General features: G+C 44.9%; 1 protein-coding gene across 1 annotated transcript in view; it reads right to left on the bottom strand.

Moving 5' to 3' along the window:
• Nucleotides 1–665: 665 nt before the first annotated feature.
• The window catches only part of LOC139641054 (insulin receptor substrate 1-B-like), a 34,146-nt gene continuing 10,341 nt past the window's right edge, over nt 666–24,470 (bottom strand). The window contains 1 exon segment of the mRNA XM_071515284.1: nt 666–3,670. Coding sequence (XP_071371385.1) covers nt 3,663–3,670 — 8 coding nt within the window. The 3' untranslated portion in view covers nt 666–3,662.

Below are 24,470 nucleotides of genomic sequence, written 5' to 3'. Positions count from 1 at the left end.
AGAGAGAGAGAGAGAGAGAGAGAGAGAGAGAGAGAGAGAGAGAGGAGAAGCAGCTCAGATTTATCATACCAATAATGCTTATCTAATTAAATTGAACTGTGTGGCGAGGAGGAGTGCAGTGTCAAAGAAATCAGAGAGAGGGAAGAGTGGGGGTTGTGTGTGTGTGTGTGTGTGAGTGTGTGTGAGTGATGGCGGTGGCTTACAGCTCACCCAGCGGGCAGCAGTTGGTCAAATTACCAGTAAGACGAGTGATTAACTCAGCTGGCTACCCGCCACCGTCGAGTGGAAATGATCTTATCAATGGGAGTGGTGAATGTGACAAACACCATTAAAAAGGCTTTGTGGATAACAATCAAGCTGTTTTCTTTTCCACATTACGACATCTGCGCTGTGGTCGCAGCCTGTATGAGCGAGTGTGTGTGCTCAGTGTGTGAAAGACAGAGAGAGAGTGTGAAATGGCAAGAGGCGGCCCATATCTGTCGCGTCTCATGCAGATGGTCACACTTGTCTCAGCCTATAAAACGTAGCGTCTTTTTAACACATCCATCCCCGAGTCCCCATTACGTCACTTAAAAGGAAACTTTGTTCTCCGTCTGGGAAATAAAAGAATAAAAGAAACCACGACTCCTTTTGTTGTTTGACTTTTTTTTTTTTTTTTAGTCGGATGTTTTTTTTTTTTTCTCAAGCAACAAAAGTGAAATTGTCTACATCAACGGCAAATATCACAATATTCCCATTCAGTACCAACCCTTTGGGGGGGCCAGGAGGGAAAGGAGAGATTAAAACAATGTAGAACAGCAGCACTTTCCCGCCTGTTTTATGAACATCTCTAAACTCACTAGCATCACAAATGAATGAAAACATACAGCCACTTAAAAACTCTGGGACCCCCCTTCGCCTGAGCTCTCCCTAAGGAACTTTATTCATGATACACGGCTACGACCATCAAGTCTCAAATCAAAACACAAGAACTTGCCCTTTCTGAACAGGCCAGCCAGTGGAAACGTGACTCTATCCCAGGCTGCAGGTAGTGTGACAAAGTAAAAGCACGGTTCATTCAAAAAGCCAAAAGTTCACGAGATGCTCAGAGCTGGAAGGGGGTTTTAAATGGCAGGATTAAAAAAAAAAAATCTTCTTGTCAGGTTTGAAAGCATCTGAAAACCATCCAAGTCTGTTTGTGCGCTTTCTTCCAAACTACTGGTACCTTCAAGCCTTTGTGGTTTGGCTGAGGACTGCTGAGTCATAATCAAAGACCACTTCCAAAAGATGTTGGAAAATTTGCAACTACTCATCATGTGCTTGCCTGCGAGTCTGCGTGAATGTCTCGGTTTATGTGTCGTATCGCTCAATGAGCCCCGGTTCGAACGGCCGGGCAGGGTGAAGTCCAATCTGTTTTCCACTTCTGCATTAGGAACCATTAGGGGCAATTCAAACCACAGATCCCAATCTGCTCGTAATAAAGCTGCATTGTTATGCTCCAGGCCCCCGACAGTCACATGACCAGGGTGAGAAAGTTCATGAAAGACCAAAGGCAGACAAACACATGAATACACTTTGGGACTGCGTAGATGCGTGGGTGTTATAAGAAATAATGTTTTCTTTTTTCTTTTTTGTGGTGGCCTTTTCATTCTGTTCATGCATTTCTTTTAAACATAATCCATTGGTCAAAGTCAGAGGCAAATTCATGGTAAACTAAAGCAAACGTGAGTCCTCACAATAACCTTTATCTCAAAAGTGTCACATAAGCAGATTGCGAGGCAAGATATGTCACAGTTTTTACCCCGCTGCAAAAAGAAAACATCAGCAAGGTTACATTTTTTAAAACAACAAAACAAAGCGATACGTCCGGACTTGAGAACTGAAGGTTGCTTCATGAGGTGCCGTCGGAGAGGAGAACAGCATAGTTTCTTTTGTTGTGTTTTGGCACTGATGGCCCTGCAGGGTCCTCCGTCACAAGCACAGCAAAACAGTCCGAACCTCCTCCAATTAGGGCCGTGGTTGTCGGTCAAGTCTTCTCATAGATCATTGTCACATCAACAAACATAAACAGATTACTTTAAGAGAACTGTACAGAGACAAAAATAGACACAAAAATAGACTTGATATATTCTGCTAGAACAGCCCTAATAGTGCTAGCTGCTAAGAGGGGGTGGAGAGAACAGACAGACAGACAAATAAGACAGACAGGCACTTAAGTGCTGATGCATAGCGGAGAAGATTAAAGTAAGAGCCAAGCGAGAGACAGAAAGTTGGGATGGAGGAGGAGATAGAAATGGTTAGTTGCCCTGTAACCACAATGACAGTTAACACTAGCCAGGGTGGGACCCAATTCACTTTCAATTCAACCAATGGACTGTGTTTAAAATTCAAAAATGTAAAAACTCTCTTCTTAAAAAGTTTGCTATCCTATCCTATAAAATAACTGAGACAACTGACAGGTGCTATCATTAAGCAGTGGATAGCAGTTTCACTTTACGTTTTGTACTGATTGAATTGAAAAGCGAACCGACCCACCGTCGCTGATAGCAGCACGCTGACCGCCGCAGAGACCGGCGTTGTCAATGCTGGCCTTTGCAAAGCTAGCATTAGCATGGCTATTGATAGGGTCTCTATCCTCTGCTGCATGTACTGTACATTATTTAGCATCCTGAGACGACGGGGATTAAGTGAGACACAACTGTCTGGAGCTAATAGCACTAATGGGATTGCTTGGCTGTATTTCAGGGGTCTCGCCCTGAGCTGTAGTCAGCAGGACGCTGAATTTACCTCCTGGCACGAAGCTAATATGTTAATCTGACATACTGTAGCTGGCCTTAGTTAGCTATCCCCTGCTACAAGTGCCTTTTGTTTCAATGCTTAATACTGGTGGTTTATGGCTATATTAACGGTGCTGTGAATGTAAGATATGAAAAAAGAGTATAAGATAGAAATAGAAAGAGAAAAGCAGAAAGAGGGAAAGGGTAAAAGCAACGTCAGTGAAGCGATGAGCAGGAAGCTAACAGCAGCTATGCTAATGTTATTTCTCACAGTAGACAGTAAGGCCAGCAGATTGCTAGTACCATTATCATCATTATTGTTAGCGACATCTCACACCAGTGCTATCCACTTTATCGGTTTCTTCTGCTGCGTCATTCGTTACTACTTCAAAACAAGCACAAAAAAAACCCAAAGCTTCAGTTAGTCGAGGCTAAGTTGAAGCTCTTTGTAAAATGGCTACAATCTGAAAATGAGGCACTTTTTGAGCAGATATATAATTCTATATATTTTCTTTTATCATACTCTAAATATTCAGCCATCATTGTACTCTTGATGATTTGAGTTTTTCTCTTGGAAAAAAAAAAGAAAAGAAAATCAGTCTCCGGTTGCTTTTCGTACCCTTCGCTGATTGGCTTTCACTCAAGGAATGAGAGCAACTAATAGCTTTTCAAGGATTTCATTTGGCACACATCCCCATTGGTTTCCACAACCAACAAGCTGAAAGCAAAAAAAAAACAAAAAAAAAACAAGAACATTTTCCATCAGTCAAAGTGCTTCAGGGGGCGTGTCCAGTCCAACTCCTCTTGCAATGTGATCGGTGGTCACACAAGGAAGAGGAGGAGCTATGGAGCTCTCTGAGTGGTACCAGATTTTTTCCCAACAGTTACAAGGAGAGGGCAGTGACATCAGCACTCTGGAAAAAAAACAGAGGGAGAGAGAGAGAGAGAGAGAGAGGAAATGGTTCAGTTACATACCCAATAAACAATAACCCAGATATGAGGAAGAAATAAATATTATGACATTTATTTACCGTCTCCCTCGCATATCAGGTTAATTATAATATCTGATGTAGGATATATCAGTGTCTGGTTATCGGCTTGGGAACGCTCTGACCATAAAATGAACAACAGAAATACAGGATACACAGCCAAACGGGGTGGAAAGAGTCGACACACAGATTCAGACAGGAGGAAAGCGATAAAGAGAACAGGGGGGAGGGAGAGGAGAAAGTGAGGACACCTACTGCTGCAGGCATCGAGTCAAACGTATGTGTGTATGTGTGTGAAACAGAGAGAGAGAGAGAGAGCGAGAGAGAGAGAGAATGTATGTGTGTGTGTGTGTGTGTGTGTGAGCAACACAGGGGAACAGAGAGATCCAGAAAACATGTCAGGTTTTTCTGGCAATTTCAGCGCTTCGCATCATATTGCGCAACTGAGTATCATTGGGAAAATGTCATTACTGCAATAATGCAAAATGCTGTGAGTCTCACCAGCTAGCCCAAACACTAATGATGGATCCTGTGCTGTTGCTCAGATCAGGGTCTTATTGAGTGTTTTTGCTGTATATTATCACTTTCTCATGCCTGTAAAAGTCACATCATATGCTATAGGTGTATTTTATGATCAATGAATGAGAGAGGGAATGGAAAGTGCAGAGTTTAGAGTTAGAAATGAAATCAGTGTCATGATGACCATGCATCTATTCTTCCAATGCCCTTCAACAGTTACTGTCTGTAATCTCTAATCTGATGACTTGCAAAAGCCACTGAAGCCGCCGTCAGACAGACAAACAAATGCACAGAGCGAGTACGGCGAGCAGGCTGAGGGAGAGAGTTCCCCCTGTCGCCTTCCCTAAAAATCTCCCAGCCCTGCTTGACTCTCTAATTGTACGGGGGGGTACTCTATATTTACGCCCCTCCCTCTCTCCATTTTTTTCGTCTTCTTCCTGGTGCAGTGTGCTATATTTAGTCCCCCTCAGCACAGACGGTGCCTGCCAGCCGGCCAAGCCATGACGGCCTAAAGCAGAGCAGAGCAGAGCAGAGCAGAGCAACCCCTCGCTCAGCCAGCCAGCCTGAAAACACCAACACAAACAATCAGGCCAACCAACCAAAGAGACTGGAGGAGACAGGCTGGACACGCACTGGTGCACCGCCATGAACACACACACACACACACACACACACATAAACACACACGCACCAAACCAGACAGAGGCACGCACACAAAAGAACACAGGGGAAGATACTATAATTATGCGGATGACATTTGCCTAATGATGATCTTCTCCAAAACACAGGCATGCAGGAAATAAACAGAAACATAAACGATTTGGGTAAGTTCAATGAGGGCATCTACGTCCATTGCCCGATCTTAATACTCTCAATCTCACTCACTCACACACACAAGACCCAGTTATATGCAACCAGACAGGAAACGTTTCCTCTCCTAACCACTCTAATCAGATATCCTTGTTTTTTTCCCCACCAGCTTCTCCATCCCTCGCTCCTTCCCTCTCCCCGGGGCGGCTTGTCTATTGATCTCATTCATTTCCTTGCATCGTTTCTCCATCCGTGACCAAATCGATGTCATAATGACTGTGGGAGCGACTCTGTGTGTGTGTGCTGGTGTGAGTTTCTTCCCCTTTCTCTCCCAAGACTCTTTAACTCAAGAGGTAAGGCGAGGCTATCTGCCTCCGCAGCCGGTGTCTAGCCAATAAACTGTTCTCCAGCCACCCGTGTGTGTGGGTGTGTGTGTATGTGTGTGCGTCTGTGTGTATATGTGTGTAATGGGAGAGTCTGGGTCTATGTGATGTCTCAATCGAGAGCCGCATAAAAGTGAAAACCACCCTGTTCTCTGGTCGTAAATCGAGTGTGTCAGTCTGTCATTTTCGGGCCGCTCGGTTCCAAGGAGACACAAAGCTGCTCTCAGCAACGTGATGTGAGTCACCAAGTCCACTGGTCACTCAGTCAATTAGGGTTAAGTCATTTTTTTATTTTTAAGGAAAGTGGGCAGACCTACCCTGGTCCTATTAGACAGTAACAGTAGATGAAAAAGGAAGAAAACCAAAAAGACAAAGGAGGAGTAAACAATATTAGCAGTGGCCGCTGCTGGAGGCCAGACCTGGGGCTAAAATACACATTCATCCATCTTCAATATGGGAAAAAAATTAATGAGAATCGCTGAAAATTCCCACGGTGCGCATCGCTGTATCTCATCTTCTTAAATGGGTCTCATAGGCCCTAGGGCCGTAAAACCTATTATGCCTCGGACACGTGAATCTGTGCCTTGCGCTCAAGTAAAAAAAACAAAAAAAAACTGGGTGGCCTAGTGGTTCGAGGAATTATTCTTCAACCGTGCGATGCGGGTTCGAGCTCCACGTCGGCAAGCCTCCGCCCTGCTGAAGTGACCCTGACCTCCCCTGCGGAAGAGGGCAAGGAAAAAAAATCAAATTTCCCTACGGAGATCATTAAAGTGTTACGTTATTAGAAAAACATGGACATTCTAAAGAAGTTGCAGTCAAAGGGTTTTTCCCCCACAATGCACCCTCAAATCAGGCTCTTGTGATTATACCGTTCACTACATTAAATCACTTTATCCTTGAAGGGGGCGAGTGGGCAGAGGGAGGTACAACACCGCAACATGAGCCGGGATTCAGCGTCACACAGCTGCAAATACGTGGAATGAGCCCTGGCGGACTGAAGCCAGCAGAATGCCGCCCGTGTCAGACCGGTTCATTTCTTCCAGTGACGCCAGAAGGTCTGTGGGTCATGAAGATATAACATTCTCAATCTGACCACAGAGTGTGCGTCTGTTTTGACAGTGCGATTTGTTAGCAATGAAGTCAGCAAGTCTGTGGATGTGTGCTCGGTTAATAGAACTGCTTTGAGTCTGTCAAGGTTTTGATAAGATGCACTGGACCAGCTTGGTTGGACGGAATTCAAATAATGTTTATAATAGGTCGGAAAACAGATATAGAAAAGACAAACAAACGAAAAAAAACAATGCAGGAAATTGTTTTACGAAAATAGTCTGTGAATGAGGCCCATTATCCTTGAAGACAGACTTATCCTGTATAGGAGATTTCATATTCAATCTCCTTTAGGAGCCAAAATAGCTCAGCTGGGAGACAAGGCTGGTATTTGTCTATAATGATTGTTGATTATTAGCATTTAGTTAACTCCGCAATTTCTGTGTGTTCCTGTGTAGCACTAATATTGCCTCGGTTAGGAGGTTGATTCCCATTGGGCCCACCCACACTGAGAATGTATGACTGTAAAGGTGCTTTGGATAGAAGCATCCTCCAAACAGCTGTTATATACATCCAGTCTGTGCACGGCTTTATGGCCATTTTCTCTCCGTCTCTGTCTTCTTGTCTTCAAATAAAGTAAATGTCTGTTTAACCTATCTAAAGTAATAATCTGTGACATTTTTATACAAGCAAATTTCCGTTTTGCGACTCTCCACATTGATTGATATAACACAATAGTGATTTAACCTCGCCTATACCCAGTAAAACAAAGTGCATAAAAGCTTTTACATTTTGCTACATGTGCTGCGCTGTACAGCCGGTAGCAGCTAGGTCTTTCCAGGGAAAAAAAAGCTCTGGCACACAAGAAGTCGTGTTTTGTTTTTTTTAAGATTTATTTTAGGCATTTTATGCTTTATTACAGTGGTTCTCAACGTGGGGTCCGGGGACTACCAGGGGTCCTTGAGGGGGTTCGAGGGGGTCCCCAGCAAATTGATGAATTGTTAAACTTCACCATTATTTAATTTACAAGAAGTTAACACAATTATAGAATGTAGGAGAATGACTGTTTTGATCATAGTTTGACTGTTATCTCTCTACCTACAATACAGATAGTCATGGAATTCTGGACAAAATCATATCTAGCAATAAAAATATTCTCAGATTTGGGTCAGAGAGACAAAATCTCATCAAATGGGGGTCCATGGCCCCAATGTGGACTAAATTAGGGGTCCTTGATATAAAAAAGTTTGAGAATCACTGCTTTATTAGATAGAGACAGTGTGAGAGAAAGACAGGAAGGTATGGGAGAAAGAGAGGGGAGGACATGCAGCAAATGACTGCAGGCCGGATTCGAACCCGAGTCGCTGCGGGAAGGACTGAGCCTTATGGTTCTCTCGCGCTACTTGGTGAGCCACCGGGACGCCCCCGAAAAATGATGCGTATGTTGTGAGAAGCAGCAACAGCGGTTTGTTTGGAATAAATAGAAGAAGAACCGGGTAGTGAACAGGCGAAGAAAAGAGCGCCACCTACAGAAACTCAAACTTCATCGACATTGAATCCAAAGAAAAAAACGTCACAGCAACATCAGAAGTCAGCGTCTGAATGGCTGCATTTTTTTGGTTTAAATCACCCTCACTGGGAATACACAGACTTTACACATGAACTCGGCGTGTTTTCCCTTCATGTTTAGCTGTAAGTTTCCATATTTCCTTCTGTCTGGTTGGCTGTGGAGCGCAGACTGTGTGGGACTGAAAGAGGAGTGCTGTGCACAGTTGCTGTGTTGCACACATGCTTATTGCAGCACTCCCAATCTCACATACACTCCCTCTTCGCCTTTGACCCCACCGCTGTCAATCACCGCCGTGGCCCCAAACACACCACTGCAGCAGTTATGTAACAAGCTGTTTATCCAGGTGTGTGTGTGTGTGTGTGTGTGCATGTGTGCGTGTGTGTGTAATGTATATGAATGTGTACATACCAGTATGTGCTTAGGGCTTTGACCGGGGTATATTGTTGCACAGTGACATGGAAAGAACACTGTTGGACTGTGGACATGAACGCACACGCACACACACACACACACACACACACACACACACACACACGCATGCAGAAACGCATCTTAGTGAGGACAGGCCTTGCTGCAGAGTAGAGACAAGGTGTTATGAAATCTCTTGACAGAGAGAGAGAGAGAGAGAGAGAGAGAAAGAGAGAGAGAGACAGAGAGAGAGAGAGAGATATGAATACATATGTCGAAAAGGAGATATTTGGGCTTTAACTCAGATGTGCTTACCTAAAGGTGAATTTATGACATCCTAAATGTTGATTCTGACGCCAAAATCAGCAAGTTGCACAAATGTTCTATAAATTTTCTATCAAAATGCTAAACTCATTTTGATCATTATGCAAGGTCTGACTGCTGTAATTTCAGTTAGTGGTTTGTCATATTCTTTTAAATGATTGTATAATGGATTCAAGGATGAAGTAAAAAAAAAAAAAAAAGACTTTTTGACAAGTGGCTCCAGGCTAGCTAGTTTCATTATACAGCCGACACAGTGGGAGACTGAGTGGGTGTGTTGTGCCACATAGAGGAGAAGGAATGTGTGGAGAGAGAGAGAGACAGAGAGAGAGAGACAGACAGAGAGAGAAGCAGTGCTGAGTGGAGAAAAAAACCACACACACACACTTGCTCCCCCGCTCACACATTCACATCCAAACCAAGTATTTATAGATCGTCTGTGAACAAAATCTGAACATCTATTTTGCATTCGTTATCCTGTCATGACATTATGCATGTCGACCTGTCTGCGCTGTCAGCACACTGTAAACGGCGGGAGGCTTTAACTTTGCAATGCTAAAAAGGTATAAAGAGAGATCGGCAGCATTGCTAGAGAGCGAGCCAAACCCCGCTGTGTGTGTGTGTGTGTGTGTGTGTGTGTGTGTGTGTTTATCAGATGATGGTCCTGATACCTAAACCTACAAACTTGCTGTCGCAGGTTTACAGAGTGCAGGTCAGTTCGAAACAGGACAAAACACAAAGCAAACCTCTGCAGGTATAGGAGACCAACACTTCTTCTGTCCTTGTATGTCCTTACGGGAATAGTTCACCCCAAAATTAAGTCATTATCACCCCAAAAAGTCATTTTCTACGCACCTCCATGTCAGTTGAAACCCCATTGAAGCCAGTACGATGTCCATCAAATTTCTCCAAACAGCTCATGCAGCATAATCCAAGTGTTTTGTTTTGTTGTGGGTCCAAAAGTCCAATATGTTCCTCATGGGAGTGAGCAGATAATGACTGAATTTTCATTTTGCGGTGAACTATTCCTTAAAAACATGTGTAAAATTTGAACCCTGTTTGAATTTAAATTATATTCCGTGGATGTAAATATAGCATTTAAAGTGTGCGTGCATGTGTGCGTGTGTGTGTATCTGTGTGTTTGTGTCCTTGTGTAACAGATGCTGGCTAGAGTACTGAAATGTGCCATGGGACGTTCTGTCCCCGACTACAGAATAGGACAGAGAGAGCTAAAGCCAACAAGACCAAAGGGTTTTGGGCAATGTTATCTCCCTCTCTCTCCCTCTCTCTCTCTCTCTCTCTCTCTCTCTCTCTCACACACACACACACACACACCCCTCCAAAATTGGATCTCCATGATGAGTATTTTGCAACCCCCAATGATATATACACCCAACCAACCCACGCTTCATGTGCGCGCCCACACACACACACACACACACACACACTTGCTGACTCAGACCCCCAATTTCTCTCTGCCTGTCTCTCTCTGTGTTGTGTTGCTCCACCAGTTCTGCCACTTTCTGCCAAAGCATGTGGATGGCCCTACAGAATAAACACACACACACACACACACACACACACACACACACTCACACACGTCTTGAGTGAAGTGATTTACTATAGTGAAAGCCTAAACAGGCAGGGTCCTCAGTTCAGAGTAATGCTTTTCCCAGAATGCCAGAAGCCAGCTAGCTTCAGTCTGACATGGAGGGACAAACAGAGTGAAACACAAGACGCCGTTCACCGTCACCTTCTTTAAGAGTTGAGCCACAGTGCAGGATGAACAGATAATAGACCAGAATTCAAATTATAGTTAATAGGATAAATCTGTTTTTCATATCACTGCTCTGAGACCAGGAATTTTCCAGGAATTTTCTCATTGAAAACTGAAACTTGCTAAACCACGCAGACTTTCAGTTCAATTAAGAAAAAAATAAGTCACACAGGTGGTTTTTCTAAAGTTTTCTAAGAACCAGATGAAAAAGTTCTCTGAAAATCTTATCTTAAAAAAATTCTTGGTCAAATCACTTCCAACAGTGCCTCTTTTTATTCTAAGTCAAGATAATTTTGCCCCAAACCTGAAACTGTTGCACTTACTATAACTTCCCATTCATTTGGAAGCAACTGTGGATAAATTATGCTCATAGTTTGCATTGCTATTACAAGAGAACCAAACCACGCATGTCAGTTTGGATGTGATAAAAACTACAACACAAGATAATCGGATGTCAGATCTGCAACTAACGGGACAGGTGAGTTTTCCATTTGAACATACAGGATAGAAAAAGGGGAAAGTGCTCCATGTATCTGTTACTGGTCCTGTAGCTCCTGCTATTGTGTCTGTACGTCATTCCACTGTTGTTACTAATTCAAAAATCCATTTCAAACCAATGATTGATGCCGTCACACACAACAGCCTGAGTCGGATGTGCTTCATGCTTTCATGTGGTCCACTGTGGGAGTTCCCCTCCTCCTCCTCCTCCACTTCCGGTCGGCTGTTTAGTCAAGCAAGAACAGCAGCGGGGAGAGGACATGATAAAAATGAGGAAGAACAAGTTTGCACAGAAACTCCTGGACAGAGCCGACGGTCGTTAGCACAATTCATCTTGAGAAAACCCAGGTATCTTTTAATTCAAAGCCCTTGTTCCTCTGTCTGTCAGGCCGAGGCTGTAAATAAGAAATGTGTTCCTCACTACTCGACCTGCTTATATAAACTCAACTCACTTGTAACTGTTTCACCGACTCAATTGTTTTTTGCAGAGTCAGAAGATCTGATGCAGAACAGCACAGAGAGGGACGATTGACAAACTTTGGGGTAGTTGCAATAACGGGGGAGGGGGGAGGGGGGGCTGACAATGTGGAATTTGGATTGCATTTGGAAATCTTGTCCCGAGGGTTTAGAAACCAATGCCAATCACAGTTTCAATGTGTGTGTGTTTGTGTGTGTGTGTGTGTGTCCACATGCCAGCTCCTGGCCTCTGCTCCAGTCTGATGAATTGTGTAATTATTAATAGAGACACCCCTGCCCCCTCACACCGCAACAGCGCAAACACAAACACAAACACACACTCATACACACACACACACACACACACACCACAGGGGCCGCCCCCTTTGGATTAAGTTACTATGTGTAACCTTAGTTTCTTGATTCAGCACGGTGCAGTTCTGCGAATACGGGGCGTAACTAGGGAAGTGAGCGCGCGCGTGTGTGTGTGTGTGTGGACGTGTGTGTACGTGCACAAGCTATAACTGAGTGGGCTTGACTGTGTAGGCATGCAAACGTGTGTCTAGGTGTGGGTGAGTGTCTGTGCATGTGTGTGTGTGTGTGTGTGTGTGTGTATGCATGAATGTGTATGACTGTGGGTAGACAGCCAGACTCGGCCATCATGGCACCGCAAATATTTATCTACGAGCCTTCTGGAGGCTCCGCTAGAGACGCTTCTCGCCTTCTCCTCGTCTCCACAGGGGAGAAAAAAAGGAGAAGACGAGGTAAAAAAAAAAAAAAAAAAAAGTGAAAGAATCCTCTCGTTCTACTCTTGCCTCTGTCCGTTTTTAGCTTCGTAACCCGCTCTATCGCTTCTCTGTCCACAACTCTGCGAGGTTTTGCCCTGCGCTTTCTAATACAGGACTTTTGTGTGTGTGTGTGTGTGTGTGTGTGTGTGTGTGTGTGTGCACTTTCATGCAAAAATCGGCAGCAATTTAATGGAAATGTGGATGCAAGTATCAGATGGCACAATAACAGTATTGCTGGTTGTGTATAGTTGTGTGTGTGTGAGTCAATGTACTGCATGTTGTTGGAGAATAAGTGTGGCACGTGTGTGTGTGTGTGTGTGTGTGTGTGTGTGTGTGCACATGGGCTCCTGTAGTAGTGCTGGGCAGCAAGGCAACAGCGGTGGTTGGATTGGGTCAAGGCTGCACAAGCATGTTTGTACAGTGTTTCTGTTTTTAACTGGACGACACACACACACACACACACACACACACACACATAGCCAGCAGCACTTGTAGTCAGTAATACATACATGTCTACGCTGCAGGCAAACAGGCACACACACACCATGCAACACCATACAAGGAGACAGTGAAGTGGTATTTTTCTTCCACACTGTAAACTACTATGCCTCTCTCTCTCTCTCTCTCTCTCTCTCTCTCTGTCACTCTCTCACACACACACACTCACACATGCATAAAGCAAGAAAGAATGCAGTGGACATGCAGTCCCTACGTCATGCAAATGAGTGCCGTTATGACGCATGCCCGACCAGTAGCTGTGTGTGTGTGTGTGTGTGTGTGTGTGTGTGTGTGTGTGAGGCCATGTGTTGTTTTGGTTTAGTGGTGATGATTCATATTCAGATTCTGCTGGACTCTAAAAAGCCCTCAACCCTCCATTTACACATCACCTCATCACGGAAAGGAACACACTGTCACCACTTTGCTTGTACATGCGAACACACACATATATACACACATATATACACACACACACACACACACACACGCGCCCAATACCTGCAATGACGCACGCACTCACAAACCCACAAATACAATCAAACAGTCATGTATATATTCACACATGCAAGCAAAACACACACACACACACACACACATATATACACACACACACACACACACACACACACACTCACACTCATGTCACGTTCCATTCAGCTCCTCCAGCTGAGCAGTGAGAATCTGGCCATGAATACAAACAAAGTCATCAATGGCAAATGAAATGCGGCAGGAACATAAACAGTAAACAAGGACGAGAGAGAGTGTGTGTGTGTGTGTGTGTGTGCATATGGGATGGGAGCGCACGTGCCACTTCTCTCTCTCCATCATCTCTCTCTCATCCACTCTTGTGCCCCCTCCCTCCCTCCCCCCCTCCCTCCATCTCTTCAACGTGCAGTTTCTACTTGTTTGTTCTCAACCAGGTAGGAACTAATGAGTAGGCTGGAGAGTTGCACGCTTCCCATTTCCTTCCCTCTGGTGATTCAAGGCTTTTAATGCTCTGATTAGGTGCTGTGACGCCTGCAGCCGAAGAGAACATTGTGTTATGAGGGGAGGGGCTAATTGCCGACCGCAGGGAGGGCAGCGGCGGGAGGAGAGGAGCGCGTTTTCCGACGGAGGGAGAGAAATGTATCATTCAAGTTTCCACAAAGCATATGGAGACACGCGCAAAGAAAACGCGTTGGAGATGCACGTGCACACGCATGAACAACCAGCCCACCCACACATCACACAGCCAGCAGCTCATTCAGTCAGCGGCACATACATGTCCTGAGTCCACACTGCGGGCAAACACACACACACACACACACACACACAAACACACACACACAGACAGGCAAACACACGGAACACAAGGCCACACATGGACGACATGCATGCTGCACAAACACATGCACACGTGCGTAAACACACAGACTCTCACACGCACACGATTCATCACGTGAACAAAGATTGGGCCGTAATTTTGGTTCAATCCTGGGTCCAGTCCAGGATCAATTCCTGTAGGTGTTGCAGTTGAAAATGGGCTCTTATATGGATATATGCATTATGACGAATGGACGCTTGTGCTGTAATTGCAGTTTTAATTGTTATTACCTCCACCAAGGAGGTTATGTTTTCTCCCCTTATTTTGTCTGTGCATCTGAACGTATGAAAACATATGGATATATTTCCATGACATTTGGTGGATAGATTGGACCTTTGGCCAAAGATCAATTGATTAGATTCTGGGTGTGATAAAGAAGTGGGTTTTCCGCCATTAGATGATTATTGTTTTCACTATGAAACTAACAGAGACAGAAACTTGGGTCAAGAAATCAATTTAACTTAAATTTTAAGTCATAGGAAGGACGTCTCTAAGTGTACAAGCAATTGTTCACTGTTCAGCGTTGGTAAAGTCTTATTTATTCGATTTTTTTGGGTGGGCTGAGCAAAATTTTCCAGCAGGTACATGTGCTAACATGTACCCCCCCCCCCCCCCCTGTGCAATGTAACACAGTCCCAGCAAACACAGGAAGCTGCTGGTTCTAACACTGAGTCCAGTGACGCTGCTGACGCTGCGGTGACGCTGCGTCGAAGCGGCCCTCTGAAGGTTAACGACCATTTTCAGGCCAATAATGGCAGCGGTGAGTAAACATCCCTCCTCGTTCATTCAATCTGCACTGACAAGTTACATAAGGCGGGCTGAGGGACTGTTTGTTCTTCTCTCTCTCTCTCTCTTAGTCGCCATATACAAGATTGAACCAGTCTTGCCTAAGGGAAGTGTTGGACGGGGGGGGGCGGGTGGGCTACATACTCAATTTTGTTCATGTTTGTATGCAGATGGGTGCTCTGGTGTTTGATTGACAGAGGCAGTGTGTGTGTGTGTGAGAGTGTGAGGCACAGTCAAGGGTAAATCTAAAATGTGTTTCTCTGTCCACGTGTCCAGATTTGAACAGCAGTTGTTTCTTTGAGATGAAATCAGATTCTTGATTCTTTGTCAATTTGGCTTCCAGATTGTATTGAAAACGTCTGGCTGCTTCCAGATCAGCGCTGCTGCTCGGGAAGCCTGCAGAGAACATGGACCCTGGTAGACGTGTCAGCATTGGGTAAGTGAAAAACTAGGCCATGTGTGAGTGTGGTAACTTGCTCAGCTAAATGTCTAGCCTGTAGTTTCCCTATAGACAGCCAGAGTTGAGCAATCGGCATGAAGTTGAAAGCTGGCCGTTTCCCCTGGTCCCGTGCTCCCCCTGTTCTTTGTTTCTTCTTTCTTCTTTCTTTCTTCTTTCTTCGTCCCACCCAGTTTTCAAACCTGGTTTCCACTTTGCAGAAAGCCCTTAAGGTTTTACTGGCTGGATGGCTGGATTGGCTGGCTGAAGCTACTGATGAAAATACCTCTGCTGTAATATTTGTGTTTCCTCCCCTTGCTTTACACCATGTTTTAAACTTTCAAACATCCAGCCTTCTGTGTTTCTAGAAGAACTGCATGATGGTTACTGGTTACTGTCCGCCTAAACCCAAACACCTTGGTCTGTCTGACCTCCAGCCGTCATGACAGACAATCGTTTTGACATATGATCGTGTGCAAGCAAACTACAGCTGAATTCACTTAAGAATGAATCAAACTTACAACAGATCCTTCCTCTGTAAGGATTGTAAGGAGGGACCAATGTGTTGAGGGCAACAATATGGAAGGTATTATTGTAGCAAAAACCTGAGAACTTGCATGTTGGAATTTACACTCAGAAAATATTCACACACTTTCATACATTCAATTTTAATTCACAGAAAAGATTTACAAATGCAAGTCAGTATTTGAATAAATGACATACTTTTGCAGCAAATGCCCTGCAACACTTGTAGCGAAAGTGAGAGCGCACAGTTTTGCCATTTGAATTGAGTTGAACTAAAAAAAAATTAATTAATTAATTTGCGCAAATATATTACAAGTTTGCAGCTTGAATTCCATTCATTCATATACTGATTCCTTTCTGTGAATTCAAATTTAGGACACAGGAGTGTAAATTCCAACATGCAAGTTCTCAGGTGTTTTGCTACAATAACACTTTCATAGTACAAAGGTATGTTGAGGGGCGTGGCTTGGACACATTCCCTGTTATACCTCCCTTTGGGTTTCCTAGTCATGGCAACTAAAGGCTAGATCATTACACACATTATCCAGTAGTGTGAACAGTTTCAAGACTGGAGACTCTTGCCCTCCTGACGACTCAGGATGAAGATTTTTTCAAACATCATCATGTAGCGTGAAGCAGTGCAAGACTTATCAAGACTGAAATCTGAGAGTGACACCGTTAACTGCCAATGGGAGTTTAGCTCAAGGGGAAAAAAAAGAAGATGAACTGGAAAAAATTTGCTTTTAATAACACCCACTCAGTTGGAGTAGATAGTTTGCATCAGTGGAGATTTCCAACTCCTGCTCCACTCTTGTTAAGTTGCTATATATATATATAGTTGTTATTTGGAGGAATATACCTAATATAATGGAGGTATAAAATGGAAATGTGCCTGGATCAATCCACATATGCACTACAAATTAAGTTAAAAGATTTCTCCTTTTAATGATGTCACTTCAAAATACATTTGTAATATATGGAGCAAGAAACGATAGAACATCTATTTTGTAACTGCATTTACAGTGAACTGTTCCAGACGAATGGGGGAAACGTTTTCATGTATGTGCCGCCTCGTCTTTGTCCCGCCATGTAGGGCAAAACAGCTTCCAGACGGGACGGCCAGCATTAACTGAACACCAGTCGGTTAGTGTGAGCTGGCCTCGTCGGACACAGTTCTTGTAGTCTGACCTCGGCTTTAGTGTCAAAGCCAAAGTGGGAAAAAACATAGGGTTTTGTATTGGCCGGTCTGAGAATAACTTGACCCCATCTGCATGAGTCTTAAATGGATTCTCGGCCTGTTCTCGCCGTCAGCACTTCGGCCGACCCCGAGATCAACTCTGACCTCCACTCATCCCCTCCAGGCCGACCCTCTCTGCATTAACCCTCCACCTGATCCGTCCGGCCTGACACACACACACACACACATATATATATATATATATAAGTACACGTACTGACACCCCATGCAGCCACGTAAACAAACACCATCATAGCCAGACAGAAGTACACACACACACACACACACAAACACACACGTTCTCCATGTGAGAAGTGGCTCATTAGTAGACGGTAATCAGCTTAGTGCTCTCCAACGCCCACCGGCGCTAAGCTCTTTACAGACAAACCCAGTTAGAGAAGCAGCAGCTGAGCGATGCCATGGCCCCGAATCCAATGAGACATAACCCTAACCACACACACACACACACACACACACACACACACACACACACAGATCATGCTGGAGACATGGGGAGCAGCGTTGGTGTAGTGTTGACATAGGCCGCCCAAGATCGAGACACCCAACTGAGCCAGAACAGAGATGTGTGTGCGTGCGAAAAGAGAAAAAAAAAAAGCCAAAACCAACAGTGTAAGAGAAATTAATGTGGGGAGAGAGACAGACAGAGAAGAGAGGGAGAGATTGACGGAGAAACAAACACAAGGAGTGCGAAGAACACAGAAGACAAAATAAAAGAACAAATCAGAGACAGACAGAAAAAGCAAAGCTGGAGAAAAGGAGAGAGAGCAGCTCAAACATTCTCCTGGAAGAGGGAGAGTGTGAGGAGAGAGGAGGGAGAGAGAGAGAAGACAAATAAGTAAGGAGTGCGGGTTTGAAAGGAGGGAAGCAGTCCCTCCTCCCAACTGTGCACTCAGTAACCCCGTCGGGCCGGTGGGTGGCTGCTCGGTGCTTTCGGCTGGGCGCTGCGCTCTCTGGGCCGGCATACATCCCATACCACAGCACACAATCAGCGCTCTGTAGCCAGGACCACGCTCACACAGGGTGCTGGCACGCACACACACACACACACACACTCATGCAGGCACGCACATAACCACACACACACACACAGAAGAATGCACAAGTTGATATAGAAATACACCAAGAAGCATGACTCAGAGTGGCACACGCATGCACACACACACACACACACATAATAGAATGTCCAAGTTGATGTTGCAATAAACCAATGCATTCAAACTGACACATGCACACAGACATGTACACACATTATGCACAGTATAGTAATATCAGTTACATTGAGACACATTCACACACACACACAGAGACATAATCTGATACAGCAGGTGCCCAAACCTAACTTGGGCGGTGAAGCCCGTTGGCTAAAAACAACACACACTATGGGACGTTAGCATGTAGACAAGTGTAGACAAGCCCTGTGAGTTATCTCGAAACCCCTTCTGAGGTTTAATTACATTAAATCAAAGCAGAGCGTGTTTATGATATCTGATGGGCTGCCACAGCCCACAGTGACCCCACAAGAGGCGCATTCATTCATTCATTCACACACACACACACACACACACACACACACACACACAAGCACAAACACCTTGAACACAAACACCGCTCGCACACCAAGTTGAAAAGCTCCTTAATCCGTGGAACATGATTATGAGAAGGGAAAAAAAAAGAAAGTCTAGAGAGGGAAAAAGGGAGAGCAAACAAAAAGGCCACTGGGGGAAACCAAGAAAAAAGAAAAGACAGGAAGAGGAGGGGAAGAAGGAGAGATTGGGAGAGTGGAGGGGAGGTCGCATTGTGGGCCAGCCGAGCTTTGTTCGAAAGAGAATGAGCAAAACAGTATTGACAAAAGAGACGGGAAGTGTGTGTGTGTCTGTCTGTGTGTGTGTGTGTGTGTGTGTGTGTGTGTGTGTGTGTGTGTGTGTGTGTGTGTGTGTGTGTTGTAGTAGTAGTAGTAGTCTAGGTAGGCCAGTGCCAGAACAGTCAAGGTTACTTTGACCATTAGGTAGGTGAGCAGCTTTTGGCTGATCCCTGCTTCCTGCAATGTGATTGGCTTAGAGATCTGTCTCAGCCTTTCCTAAGGAGAGCAACCCAATCCCAAGACTTATGTGTGTGTGTGTGTGTGTGTGTGTGTGTGTGTGTATTTGTGTGTGTATTTGTGTGTGTGTGTAAACAAAACAACATGAGACCTTTAATGCAACTCAAGAGCTCTGAATTGAAAGCAAGCGGGCACAGGTACGGTAATTAAATGCTTTTCTGTCATATCCAATGACAAGTTGAATGGTCCAGTAGGCACAGACTAGCCACACACACACACACACACACACACACACACACACACACACACACACACACAGAGCCATAGTCTGTCCAGCGGCGCCTCTTTGACTGACCAAGCTGCCAATACAATTCATTCCCCTGCCGCTCTGTGTGTGTGTGTGTAGTGTGCCAAATGCATCTGAATAAGGCACTAGTCAGTCAAAACATGACTAGAGTACTGAGCCATTAGCTGAGGTTTTACTACCTAATTACCATGCGCTTGGCCAGCCAGCTCGCCAGAAACACACACACACACACACACACACACACAAAAGAAGGGCCGCGCTTCAACTCCCGTCGAGGTGCCCTTGAGCAAGCCACTTCACCCCCTAAACGCTGCAGCGGACAGCCGGCTCCCTGGTGTGTGTGTGTGTGTGTGTGTGTAACCCAATGAAGGTGAAGCAAGGCGTTGCTGAAAAAGAGCGGTTCTTCCCTGAGTAAATAACAAATAAAACTGCGATAGCTTGTGGATTGTGGTGGCTGCATTCCTCCCAAATAATTCCCCTTTCCTCTATTTTCAGCCCAGTGATTTCCCGCATGCCTTATCATCAAACACTTCCCTTATTAGATCAACCTATATTTGCTTAATAGGTTGAGTTGTGATATCATTAGAAGTGTGCATCTGTGTGTATGTTTAGCTTTTTGTTTAAATACGACAAGCAATAAAGAATTAGATAAGGTAGCTGTGTGTGTGTGTGTGTGTGTGTGTGCGTGTGTGTGTAGGTGATACCTGTTCAGTACCGGATGGGTGTGTCTATTACATTAGGGGCCGGAAACAAGAGCTGACCCCCATTGGGCGTCTGGAATTACTGGAATTACTTACACACACACACACACACACACACACACACACACACACACACACCCTTATCTCTGTGTTGTTTTTGAACACGCAGAAACACATGTTCACTTCCTCGTCCTATCAGCCGATCTCTCCCTCCTCGGGCTTGCAGTTCATGTGATGAGAGCAAGAATGAAGCCACTCAGGTCTGTCGCTCTCACCCTGACCCCATGGATACACCCGCAAAGTCACACACCACACACACACACACACACACACTTTTCGTTCATTCACTTTCCCACCACTATCGGCAAGATCACGCCAAACAGGAAGGCCAAGTGCTTGTGTAGACCTGCAAAATGGCATGTGGTGGGAGATGGATAGTGCAGCCTGGCCAAGGTCTAGGGAGGATGAGTAAAAAGAAACAAACTGCGGACGATAACGTGGTGGGAGCGAAACGAAGAGAGGGAGAGAGAGAGGGGAGCCAAAAAGTGAGCGAAAAAGGGAGAGATGAGAGAGACAGGAGTAGCGAATGAAGGAGCGAGGAGAGTGCGAGAGAAAGGAGGGAGAATGAGCGGAGGCTGACAGAGACAGGACTGGTGCGTCTTCACTGGCATCGCCAAGGCAACAAAACACCAGACTCACTTCCCTCCCTTTCGCCGACGTCAAAGCCCTTCAACCACCTCTTGTATCCGAAGACGCCCCTTCCCTCTCTCCCACTTCACCGTCACTCTTCTCTTTCTCAGACACCCACGTTCTCCCGTCCATTCTCTCCCTCCCTCTCTCTCACTCGTCCTTCGCTCAGCATCTCTCCCTCTATACTGTAACCATGACGAGCGTTTCTCCTCCATTCTCCTTGCTAGCCGGCGTGTCCAGTCTCAGTGTTTGACTGTCAACAACACTCAATGAAAGGGCCTTTTGAAGTCTGTCAAAATGAGACAAATAGTAATAGTATAATAGCAAATATGTAAGAGTGATGGTAAATATTGCGCATGAACTCATGCAAACACCGAAGCGAGAAAAGTTTCCTTTCAACGGCAAACTGCGATATTGCAGAGGAGAGTGGAACAAAGAGGGAAAACGGAATAGTTCAACTGACCAGCATTATATCTTAATGGAGAATGAAGGAGAATGGGGTTGCAAACAAAAGGTATATAAAGGTATAATAAAGGTTCAACAAGTGCGAGAGAGAGAGAGACTGTATTGTGTGAGGTAGCAAAGGCAGCGCGCTCTTTCCCTGAAGTACAAACACACACACGCACAAACACAGCCCAAAAAACCAAGCACACACACACACACACACACACACGCACAAACACAGCCCAAAAAACCAAGCACACACACACACACACAGTAGAGATTAGGTCTCTATTCATCTTACAGAACCAAATCCTTCCATTTCCTCTTTTCTCTCACACTGTAGTCAATGGGAGATTAGTCGGCGGCAGAGTCGACCTGAGGCAACACACATACACACACACACACACACACACACACACACACACACACACACACACACATACACAGACGCTCACGTGAATGCAAATCCTAACAGTAATGCTCTGCAAAGGCAAAAAGCAGTAACTACTTTTTTTGTGTGTCGTAATGCATAACGCACCCTCTGGCGGCCATGTTGGAGGTCCTCAGTGCTTGGGCAACAATAGTGACAAGCAGCCAGTCGCAGGACTGCAGTCCTGCCCAAAAATATTTTTTCCACTTCATTTTAAATGGTGGGGATGGATATATAACAAACTGTCATGTATCATACTGACTTTCCAAAATGTCTTTGCCACACACAGACTCCCACACCAGAGATATTACCTGATACTCGTCCACCTGTGCTGTTGTTGAACATTACCGGCACATGATGGCGCTAAAGCAAATGCATCTAATGATGTGGAAACCGATCTTAGTAAAGTCACTTACTGTCCAGATGAGGTGACGTCACTTGTGCATCCATTCACTGTGTCCATTCATTTTTACGCTATACGATCTGGTTAGCTAACCGTCACTGTCTTATTGTAAACACATCTGATTTGTGCACTAGCTAGCGCATCTAGCAGAAGCAAACATTAGTGTTAGTAGTGGCATGTTTGCTATATTAGCCTGCTCGCTAGTTAGCTAGCTAACGAAGCCAAAAACCAACTCTCTTTTTTTCAGGTTAACTGAACTGATTCTTCTCAAGCTGTTTTGGAGTAGAGACTAGGCTAAAGACACAACGGTTTACTGCGTCACAGCAACTCAACTTTGGAAACAAATCCACCTTATCAGACTATTCACTTTTACTTATAACGTCACTGAATTGACCTTCACCCTCACAGCAACAATGTTTTTCAGGTATGTCTCCTTGTCTAGCCTGGTTGTTATATATTTAGCCTTTATTTGCACACAGACAATTGTTCAATGGACGACCATGATGGCGACAGACACGGTTGCTAGGAGATTTGTGATGCAACTGCAAAGCCTCTATTGGCTGTTACTGTCCCCTGCTCTCACACTACAGACTTTTTACCGGCTCTGGATCATACTCATACACCCGCGCGCACACACACACACACACACCCCTGTAGAAAGCTCCACAGTGTTGATAGCACAATGGAGCAGAAAAATCCTGTGTGCAGAGCAGAGTTCACCATTATTTCTTTATAGGTAAGAGCTGCTCCGGACTTCTAGAGATTTGTAAAAGGTATTGTTGCCTTCGTGTTGAAAGCCTGGCAAAGTTCTGCTGACTGTTGCTGCCGTCGGCCATGTCACGCTCAATTCTGCATGGTGAGCAGCGGTGTGTGTGTTTTTGCGGCGGATGGTTTGATCATCCATCACAAAGCTGTATATGTGGAGCTGTGTGTGTGTGTGTGTGTGTGTGTGTGAGTGGAGGTATTCAACATGGATTACTCCATTCGCCAAATTGGACCGAGGCGAGGGCCTGTAGTGAGACAATCCACAACTGGCGGTTGCCGCGGCGCACGGAGATGACCTCATCAAATGGTATGTGCTTGAAGTCAGTGGGGGGAAAAACTACCCAACCTTCAAGTCCATAAACACATGTGCATGGGGATGGACACACACACACACAAACACAGCCTTCAGCACTCCCCCAAAACCCAAACAGCGGAGAGTTGTTGCTATGCACGGAGCGAGTTTGGTGACTCCCAGAACAGACCACCCAAACAAAGCAAACCGGACTTCAGAAAATCAAACGGCCTTGACTGTAACAAAAACAAACCGTCTAAAAAATCCTTGGTTGCCGTGCCTACTGACCTCCACTTCTATGTGATGGTATTCAAAGAAGCGTATCAAATGTCTGGGGGAAAGTACAAGATAAACACAGAAATATGACTTTTTATTTACTTAAACTAGATAGGAACAGGGTTTTAGGCTTATCTGCTGTCCAAACTCTGCAGGTTGTTCTGCGTCTTCCCATGGGGGCAAATCAGTTGTGTAATGCTATAATTAGGCTAATGTATCCCAGGCGAGTTTGTAATATGGACAAATACAATCTAATTTCCACCTTGATACGGATTATGTAATCATAACATGCGGCGCTGCACCTCCCACCTTGCAGAGTTGAATATGTATATTCATACTGTTATTACACAACTGTGGAATACAACCAGATGGAAAGCGTTTGCATAGTGTCCCGAGTTTGGAAAAGTGGGTTTGGAAGTCAGGGAGGCCAACTTCAAGTTAAAATCACATATTATGAAATGTTCTTATTCATAAAATAGTAAAAAAGCAGCTCTCCTGGTTTCAATTGCAGCACCGAAACCGCTTAAATTAGAGGCAACAACTGGAAAGATGGCTAATACCACCTGTATTGTGACCATGGCTGCTGAAGTGCCCCTGAGCAAGACACCGAATCCAAGTGAGATACACGATTCTGAAAATCAAAACTTAAATAAGATTCAGCTGTCGGGAGTTTCTATTTTCTTTCTTTGCCCACAATGACAAGTCAGTACGCAGCACTAATTATACGAGGAGAGAGCCAGGATATTCAAGAGTCCAACAGCGTCCTGGGAATTGGCCTCGGACGCTCAGTCCTGGTATTTTGGATCTACATCTGTGTGTATTTACACTCGGTATAAATGTCAGCCGCTTCACTCAGAGGCTAACTCGACTCAGCGGGCCGCCGCCGCATCCGCCTCCAGCTCAAACAACACGGATGAGGGTAAAAAAGCAAAACAG

The sequence above is a fragment of the Centroberyx affinis genome, unplaced genomic scaffold (assembly GCF_046629955.1).
Source record: "Centroberyx affinis isolate AG114_WGS23_722 - 3 ecotype Tasmania unplaced genomic scaffold, CSIRO-AGI_Caff_v1 ptg000335l_1, whole genome shotgun sequence".
Classification (NCBI taxonomy): Eukaryota; Metazoa; Chordata; class Actinopteri; order Beryciformes; family Berycidae; genus Centroberyx; species Centroberyx affinis.
Note: the sequence above shows the minus strand (reverse complement) of the source record. Positions and strands in the feature narration are given on the sequence as shown.